Here is a 9,300-nt window from a genome sequence, read left to right as displayed (position 1 = left end):
CCTTCAATCCTTTGACTTGTCTTCTCTCTCCTCCTTCCCACCCCTCAACCTGGCCATTTCCCTTCCATCCTTCAATCCTTTGACTTGTCTTCTCTTTCTGTCACCCTCTCTGTCTGTGGACTCTTCTCATCTTCCGTCCCCCATCTCTCCCTCCTTCTACACCTTCTCTCTTCCCCACCCTTCCTCGTGTCTGTGTGTGTACATGTATGTGTGTGTGGTTTGTGTGTGGCATGTGTGTGGCATGTATGTCTCATTCCTGTTTCTCTGTCTCTCCTCAATCCCCTGCCACAACCCTCCCCGTCACTGCCCCTCTGACTCCCACTCTCCTGACTCTGGCTCCCCTCATTGGCTGGTCCTCCCAGGACAGACAGCTGTTTGACACCATATCCCTGCTGATCCAGGGCTCCCTGGAGGGGGAGCTGAAGCTGATGGACGAGCTGGCAGGCCCGGGGGGCCAGCCTTCTGCCTTCCCTCCCGCCCCCAGCCCGGGCGGCTCCGACCCACAGGTTGCTGTGCCCCATGCTGCGCCCCCTCCTCTGACCGTGCTGGGCTGTGCCATGCTGTGCCATGCTTCAAGGGGATTGGGGGGTTGCCCTTCCTACTAGGTAGCTGGAGAAAGAACAGCCTCAGGGCCTCAGCTGAGCTTTGGGCTTGCTAGGAGGCAGCCAGGGGTTCCTCCAGGCTGGGCTTAACCTGTGGAACACATGTTTGGACGGCAGGGGTACTGAGGTGGGCACTTTTGAGTGTAAAGGCTGGGCGGAGGAGGGGCTAAGGGAGAATTTGTAAGAGAAGAGGATGGGAGCAGAAGGCAGGCTGGCACTGGGACCTGGGGTGTGGAGTGGAGAGGTGCTAGACCCAGGGACAAAGAGCCTCCAGAGATAGTGCAGGTGGCAAGGGGTCCCATGGAGGGGCTTGTCTTGGGCTGCAGTCCATTACTTCTCCTTCTGTCTAGCATCAGCCACCACCCCCAGTCCTCTGTTGGGGCTTTTTAGGTCATGAGCCCATTGGGCATGATGGATGCCACTGTAAGCCAGTGATCTCAGGGAGCCTGACCTTGTCCTGAAAAGGAATTGGAGGGCCAGCCTGGGAGTGGACTCTGGGGACTTGGTGTGAATTAGAACTTGCTTGCCTCCACCAGCCCAGCCCCTCCCCACAGCACCACAGATTCCCTCTCTCCTAGTCCCATCTGAGCTAGAATCTGCTGCTTTCTGGGATCCTCCTGCCTTCCTCTCCTCCCCTTGTGATTTGTCTGGCTGCCCTTGGCCCCTCCACTGTGAGCGCTCTCCCCATCCCTCCTCCTAGGCAGGGCAGACTGGAGCGGGGGCAAGGGGACGGGTGTCAGCTGCAGACAGAAAAGCCCAGCCCTCCTCAGGCCCTTTTGGGTGGAGGGACAGGAAGGCAATTCCAAGCACCTGGGAAGCCTTTTGCACAATCCAAAGAAGTGGACAGTGATCTGCATGTGGGATGGAAGTTTGCCTCTGGGCGCCTGCCATCTTGTTGGGGCTCAGTCTCAGAGAAGATGTGGGGACCTGAGCTGGTGGCAATGACCCTAGAATGATACTGGGGAAGCCAGTCCCTTCCTCAGGCCTCTCCCTCCTGGCTTCCAGGGAGAGCTGGTGGGAGAGAAGAGAATGTGATGGGATGGTGTCAGGGCAGCCAGCTCACCCGGGAGGGCGTGCCCCTGCTCTTACTGAGGGTCCTAGAGGTCCAGAGGCACACCCTGCAGACCTCAGGTGAGCCAGCCAGATGGTATGGCGCCCACAGTAGAGTATGTCCAATTCAGGCCCGGCAGGAGGAGAGGGCGGATGGGCTGCAGGCAGGCGGAGGAGGGCCTGGGATGGGAGAAGCCAGAATCTGGGGGCAGGCCAAGTCCTGCCAGGCTTCTGGAAGCAGAGAGAATAGGCAAAAACAGCTGTCAGATTGGCCGTATTGTCCCAGCGCACCCCACGCCACTCTCTCTGTGCCGAGGGGAGAGACGGCGCTTTGCTGGCCTTTCTTCATGTTTTCTTTTTCTTTTCTCTCTCTCTCTTTTTGGTATCATCTTTGTGAGAGTGAGGCCCTCCCTCCTGCCCGCTCCCTCCCTGGGTGGTGGTAGTGTGGGAGGGGGCTGTGACGGCTCCTGGGGTATCTTTAGAATGTGGCTCTGTGTCTCCTCGCTTTGTCAGTGTTTGCTCTGGCTCTCTGGTGCCTGCCGCAGCCTCTCTGATGAGAGCAGGGGGTTGAAGTGGGTGAGGGGAGGCGCTGTCAGTTTATTTGGGAAAGGGGTGGGGAGAAGCAAGAGATGCCTTTTTTACCCATGCTTGGTGAAAAAGGGGGAAGGGGGGCTGAGCGTGTATGCGTGCGTGCGCGTGTGTGTGCATGTGTGTGCGCGCGTGCACGCACGCGTGTGCGCTGTCCTGGTTTCTTATGCCTGATCATCTCTCTCCCTGTCTAGATCCCTCTAGCTGAGATGGAGGCTCTGTCTCTGACGTCAGAGATTGTGTCTGAACCGTCCTGCTCTCTAGCTCTGACGGATGACTCTTTGCCTGATGACACTCACACACTCTTACTTAGTGCCCTGGAGAGCAATGTACATACACACGGCCCCTCACTGCCCGCCCCACCCCAACCCCCAGCCACCCCAGGGACTGGGCTAGCCGCAGGGCTCCAGATACGCTCTGTCCAGGGAGGGCCTGGGGCCCACCGCCTCTGACTCTACCCCAGGCCCCACCTGAGGCACCAGCCAGCAGACACCTAGTATGACGTCTTTCAGGTCCCCCACTGTGGAAAAAGAAATGAGATTAAATTGGAGTCTTGCCCTGAAGGGCAAAGGAGCGACAGTTGTGAAAGGGTTAACCCAGACACCCAGGAGTGACACAGCCCAAAAACAGAGGCAGCATCAGGCAGCTGACCAAAGCACCTGCCGGGATGCATAGTCAGACCCTGTATTTGGAGCCCTGTGCAAGCCAGCCCCCACCCCCTGCACCCCTCCTGCCCAGCTTTCCTGCCAACATGAGACATTCACCACCACGAAGTGGGTGACAGCCACATCTCGGCCACCACCACCATGCCTTTTCCACCTGGGGGCCGTTCTTGTCTCCTGTCACACTGTTCCTGTGTGTCCCTGCCTCTCTGGCGGCCTGTCTTTGTGTTTTGGCGATTTCTTCACCCTCTCCTGGCTCCCTGGCCCCTCTGACCATGAGCAGCCCCCTGCTCCCTGCCTTCCCCCTCCTCGTGGAACTTAAGAAAGGACAGAGGCTCCCTCCTCCCAGCAGGGGTCACCTGGGGCAGGGCCTTGACCACAGGCAGGGGATCCCTAGGGGTCTTGGTGTGGCTGTAGAAGTGGAGCCTGCGCTGGGAGGGGAAACAAAGGATCCAGACTGTTGCCTAACTTAGCCATTCTCAGGACTGCTGGGGCTGTTTAATTGGCTGGTCCTACTTGGGGACAGGAACTGACAGCCTCTCTGAGAACTAGGAATGGAGGGTTCAGGTGGCTCTGGGGGGAAGTGGTTTACAAGGTTGATGGAGAACTCCTTTGAGAGCAAACCTTGGCCCCCTCCTTCCAGGATCAAAGTCTAATTAGTACCTTTTCCTTGAAGAGATGCGATAAAACCACTTCCACCCCCAGTCTGACCCTGAGGGAGGAGCTGAGGCCTCAGTGCCCAGGCCTTATACCACAGCCACTGAGTTATCAAGGAGGCAGCCCTGGGGTTCCTCCCTCCATCCAACCTGGGCAGGCCATGAAGACTCGGGTGGTGAAAGACCCTCTGCCCTGCAGCTGCTCCTGGGCTGCCGAGTCTCCGGCCGACTGGGAGGGTCCCTCCCCAGCCCCCCATAGCCCTAACACCCAGTAACCTTGGCCAGGAGCTATAGGGGGGTGCTTCTTTTAGCTTTTAATCCTCCTCCGTGCTGCTGTAGGTCAAGGCCTCATCTCTGAACACCAGAGTCCCTCAGAACCTCTAAATGGGTCCTTAGAAGGAGCTCTCTAGCCACTACAGGGTGGGGGCTGGGGGCTGCCCTCCTTTCTTGGATGCCTCCTCACCCCTCCACCATCCCCACAGGAGTCTCCTAGGTGATGCAATGCGAATCGTTTCTGGGGGGCGGGGCCTCCTCCCACCCCACTCTTCCCTGTGTATGGAGGGCCCATCTGTGTGTCTGCTCCCCACCCCCATGCCCATCACCACCTTGTCCTGGGAGGGGGTGGTTCTGGTTTCCGTTGTCCAGCACTGCCTCAGTTACCATATCTGGACACCCCTATTCCTCCCACCTTCCTCCCCTGTTCCTTTTGCAGATGGAGCCCCACCCTGAGGAGGTGCCGCTCACCCTGGGACCAGACCGGCTGACTGTCCGGAAGTCTGGGGTCAGCCGCACGCACTCTCTGCCCAATGACAGCTACATGTGCCGGGATGGGAACGCTGCTGAGGGGTCCCCGGGACACAGGGGATGGGGGCTCCCCAAAGCTCAGTCAGGTACTAGGGCTGGGGGCAGGCCGGCTTGGTCACACAGGGAGACCCCTTCCTTGCCTAGGTCCCGTAATGACCTGGGGGCACTGAGGCAGAAAAAGAGGTCTCTCCTACGTCTGAGGAGCCCCCTACCTGAAAAGGGGACCCAGCCCCTGCCTGAGGGAGCCCCTAGCCTGAGGGTGTGGTTTTCAATCCAGGGTTCGGTTATGTGGTGAGGGTAGGAGCTTTGATGGGGAGGGAGAATGTCAGGAACTTAGGTGGGAGCCAGGATTGGCTGACCCTCCAGCTCATCTCTGCCCTCCTGCTTCCCTCCCACACCCCAGGCTCTGTCTTGTCCGTTCATTCCCAGCCAGCAGACACCAGCTACATCCTACAGCTTCCCAAAGATGCACCCCATCTGCTCCAGCCCCACAGTGCTCCCACCTGGGGCACCATCCCCAAACTTCCCCCACCAGGCCGCTCCCCTTTGGCTCAGAGGCCACTCCGGCGCCAGGTGAGCAGGGTGTGGAGAGGTGGGCAGGGGCTGGGTGCTGGACTCCATGCTGGGAATCCTAGGCTGTTGCTGATGACCAGCGCTGACACATTCATTCATCCAGGAAACATTTACTGCATGCCAGTGGTGTGCCACACTTGGTCCTGGGTACCAGGGACACTGTACTGAGCAAAGCAGAAGTGGTCTGGGCCCTCTTGGAGCTTACACCCCCTTCCCTTGTTTCAGTGAAGAGGGCTGGAGGCCAGAGGAGGGCGGTGATTGCCCCGGGACACAGATTATGTTGGAGGGGGAACCTTGCTCTCTAGATTCCCCTTCCCGCACCCAGGACTGCCCCCTATTGCTCTCTGCACATTTGGACCTAGCTGAGGGGTACTAGTCAGGTTGTAAGTATCTGTGCTTTGGGCCAAGCCCAGAGCCCACACTCCGGGGGCTCCAGAGCAGAGGCTCGTGTAGCCAGGTGAGGCCCGTCTGCATGCCTCTGACAGGGCCACAAGCCCATGCCCATGTGTGTGTGCTTTATGTGTGGGTGTGGCCACATGGCAATCTGCTCAGTCCTGTGCACTTGGGAGAGTAGGCACAGCCTCCATCCGTTCTGCAAATATCCACTGAGCGGCCTCTGTGCCAGGCACTGAGACACAGACAAATGAGACACAGGCCCTCACAGTCTATGCCGCCGCCACCACCAGATGGCTTCCAGTTGGTTGTGACTCATGGCCACCCCATGTGCGTAAGAGTAGAACTGTGCTCCGTAGGGTTTTCAATGGCTAATTTTTTGGAAGTAGATCACCAGGCCTTTCTTCCGAGGTGCCTCTGGGTAGACTCGAACCTCCAACCTTTTGGTTAGCAGCTGAACGCGTTAACTGTTTGTACCACCTAGGGACTCCCACAGTCTGTTAGTGGAGACATGCAGGTCATCAGATAATTGCAGCAACAGGTCACAGGTGCTGCGCTGGTCCTGTGCACGGTGCAGCAAGGAGCAAAGAGGAGAAAGGAGTCAGTACTACTTGAGGGTGGAGATTGTCAAGAAGTGCATCACGAAGGACTAGAGTCCATAATGTTGATAGGTGCTTGCCAGGCAGGAAGGGTATTCAAGGCCAAACGAGCAGCCTATGCAGAGGTTGGGAGGTGGGAAGGGGCTAGCTGGGGAGCAGAGCTGGCCTGAGTGCTTTTTTGCATCTCAGGGGGCAGGGGCTGCGGAGAGCTATTCCTGCAGGCTTGGGGGAGGCCATGGCATGGGGGAGGGAAGACAGGGTTCATGTAGGGGAGGAGGCATGGTAGACGACAGAGGTCAGGCTGCAGATGACCCCATCTCCCAGCAAGAGAAACTAACAGTACCCCTGCTTCAAGTGGTCCCGCAGCTGCATGGGGGGAGGGGGACACCTGGCTTGACAAGCAGGACAATCCATGGCGGTGAAGATGCCCTTGGGCTGAGCCTTCTCCCCTTCCCTCCTCCCCCCAACAGGCAGCAATAAGGACTGATTCCCTGGACGTGCAATGTCTGGGCAGCAGGGAAGACCTGCTGTCAGAGGTGAGTGGGCCCACCCCACCTCTGGCCCGGGCCACCTCTTTCTGGGGCCAGACAAGCATCCAGGTACAGCAGCACGCCTGCAGCCAGAGCAAGATCTCGAAGCACATGCCCCCTCCAGCCCCCTACCCAGGCCCAGAGCCCAACCGGGCCAGGGGCCCACCCGAGACCAGCAGCAACTTAGAGCTGGACACGGAGCTGAGCTGGATTTCAGGGGACCTCCTGACCATCAGTAGCCAGGAGGAGCCCCCATCCCCAAGGGACCTGAAGAAATGCTACAGTGTGGAGGCCCAGAGCTGCCGGCGCCGGCCTGCGTCTTGGCTGGATGAACAGAGGAGACACTCCATCGCGGTCAGCTGTCTGGACAGTGGCTCCCAGCCCCACCTGGGCCCAGGCCCCTCTAGCCTTGGAGCCCAGCCTCTTGGGGGGCCCGGGAGCAGGCCTAAGAAAAAACTCAGCCCGCCCAGTATCTCCATAGACCCTCCAGAGAGCCAGGGCCCTCGGCCCCCACCCAGCCCTGGCGTCTGTCTCCGGAGAAGGGCTCCATCCAGTGACTTCAAGGATCCCTCGGCCTCGGGCCCCCCTGACAGCATGGCTGCCTCGCCCTCCCCAAAGAAAGACATGCTGAGTCTCTCCGGTTTATCCTCTGACCCAGCAGCCCCGGACCCCTGATTCCTGCCCCACTCTCCCACTCACCTTTCTCCACTGGGTGCCAAATCCTAGCTCCTCCTCCTGGGCTATATTCCTGAGAAAAGTTCCATATAGACACCAAGGAGGCGCTCCTCCCTGCCTCGGTGGCACTGGGTAACGGTGAACAGAATTTCCAAAGAGAGTTAAAAACAGCAGCCCTGGCGACTCTGACTCCAGGCAGAAAGAGAGGCCCAGTGCTGCTGAGGTTCCCGACACCAGGAGCTGTTGGGAGAAAGCAATACGTTTGTGCAGAATCTCTATGTATATTCTATTTTATTAAATTAATTGAATCTAGTATATGCAGGATGTATGACATTTTGTGACTGAAGAGACTTTTTTCCTTCTACTTCTATGTGTCTCAGAATATTTCTGAGGCAAAAGCGTGTGTCTCTCGGCTATTTTACCCCAAAATAACCATCTAGTTATATTCCCTCTTCTTGCAAAGCACAAGCTGGGACCGTGAGTGCAGCACCGCCCTGACAGTGGCTCGTCTTCGGAGGAGAGCGAGAACCACTTTGGAAACTGTAATGTAACTTATTTTCTCCTTTAACCTCATCATCATTTTCTGTAGGGAAAAAAAAGAGAGAAAAAGAAAAAAATGAGATTTTACAAATGAAATGGAACCTTTTTATATATACATAATACGTATCTCTCTATATATATGTATATATATAATAAAGTAATTTTCCAAAATAAAAAGTTAATCACAGTCCAGAGTAAAAGCAAAGGGGAAAGAGAGGTATATCCAGATGGCATTGGAGAGAGCTTCCTGGGAATGGGGACAGAGGGTGAGGAGGGAAGGGTTCAGAGCTGTGTGTGTGAGTATGTGTGTGTCTGAGAGTAGAGAAAACCCAACTGCCTTGCCTGGAGGGCTGCAAGCTTGCAGCCTTCCCTCCCAGGGGCGAGGGAGGAGAGGAGAAGCCCCTTGGCCAGGTCCAAAGGCCAGGGAAGCAGGGTCTACTCCCACTTCTTCTATCAAAGCTTTCTCGCTTTCTCTCAGCCAGGCAGCTCTGTGAATGTAATTCCAGATTAACTCTTATTCCTGCTGACAGCTATCAGACGCACATTGAAAGCTGGAAACTGGCATAATGAAGCTGTTTTGGTTAATGGGGCCGACTGAGGCTGGGGGCGGCGGCCTCAGCTGCTGTGGATCTGGATCTGGGTTTGGTTGGGGAGGGGGCAAGCGCTTCTGGGTTTTCCTTCCAGAGGCTTCGGGCTGGGTGTGTGACCTGAGTGGTCTGGGCTTCAGCCTCCCACCAAGGGCGGGTAGGGGCAGCTGGCCCGGCACTGCGGGCACCGCCTGCTGGCTACGGGATTAAGCAGTATGGACCAGGGGGCCACGGGGCTGTGTGGCATCCAGAGGCGACCTCCTGGAGGACTTGGTCTGGCCAGGCGGCCAGCCTACTGAGTGGGGAGCTGGCCCCCTGGGGGGTGATGAATGAGCTCCATCAAGGTGTTTACACAGTCTTCTACTGCCTGCCCAGTGGGAGCCAGCTGAGTAGAGAGGAGGGCAAGTGGCTAGGCTGACAGCCCCCCTCTGGTGCTACCATAGGCAATATTCTCTTGTCTAAACCCTGGTGCAAAGAGTGCCTGGCTGCTCGCGGGCAGACCCGGACGGACCTGGACGCCTTGTCCAACCCTGTGTTTTCTAAGCTGGTGAAAGCTTTTTGTAGTTGCTTTTTTGGACAGAAATGATACCACCCCTAGAAGCAAGCGCCTGATTTTATCCTCTTGGGATGTGCAATAATGTTGAACTCTGGCTCCTCAGGTGGGGAGAGAGGGTATTTGTAGGAGGTGCCTATTTTTTGTTTGTTTTTTTTTTACAGCAAAACTACAAAATTTGTGGAGTTTTGTCACCTGGGCCTGCAGATTGAGCATTTATATTTTTGTAGAATTCTGTAACTGTTCCCAAATGAAGGTGGGAGATTTGGGTAGGGGAGCTCTGGGGTCTTTTTTCCCTTCTAGTGGCTGGAGGATTATGGGTCAAGAGGAAGCCAGAGGGCTGACAGCAGCCCCTCCCTCCCTGAGAACCGTCCTTACCCACTCCTGCCCTGTCAGCACAGCAGCCCTGTTAACAGGGTAGTTACTTAGGGCTACTCTGAGCATGCCTGGTTCTTCTTGGGGACCCCTTTCTCAGTCCTCTCTTCCCA

At 57.0% G+C, this 9,300-nt stretch overlaps 1 protein-coding gene across 28 annotated transcripts in view; it reads left to right on the top strand.

The window, feature by feature from the left end:
• Window positions 1–7,132, top strand: part of CACNA1G (calcium voltage-gated channel subunit alpha1 G) — a 68,261-nt gene extending 61,129 nt beyond the window's left edge. For 16 of the 28 annotated variants that reach the window (XM_023732631.1, XM_023732628.1, XM_023732621.1 and 13 more), the window contains 3 exons: window positions 4,271–4,448; window positions 4,766–4,935; window positions 6,398–7,132. In XM_023732631.1, coding sequence (XP_023588399.1) covers window positions 4,271–4,448; window positions 4,766–4,935; window positions 6,398–7,132 — 1,083 coding nt within the window. Of the gene's footprint in view, window positions 1–362; window positions 507–2,434; window positions 2,570–4,270; window positions 4,449–4,765; window positions 4,936–6,397 lie in introns of all 28 variants that reach the window. The other 12 variants (XM_023732613.1, XM_023732616.1, XM_023732611.1 and 9 more) reach the window with 4 other exon arrangements.
• Window positions 7,133–9,300: the final 2,168 nt, after the last annotated feature.

Source organism: Trichechus manatus, unplaced genomic scaffold (genome assembly GCF_000243295.1).
Source record: "Trichechus manatus latirostris isolate Lorelei unplaced genomic scaffold, TriManLat1.0 scaffold00054, whole genome shotgun sequence".
Classification (NCBI taxonomy): domain Eukaryota; kingdom Metazoa; phylum Chordata; class Mammalia; order Sirenia; family Trichechidae; genus Trichechus; species Trichechus manatus.
The sequence above is the reverse complement of the archived record's forward strand: the minus strand, read 5'-3'. Positions and strand labels throughout refer to the sequence as shown.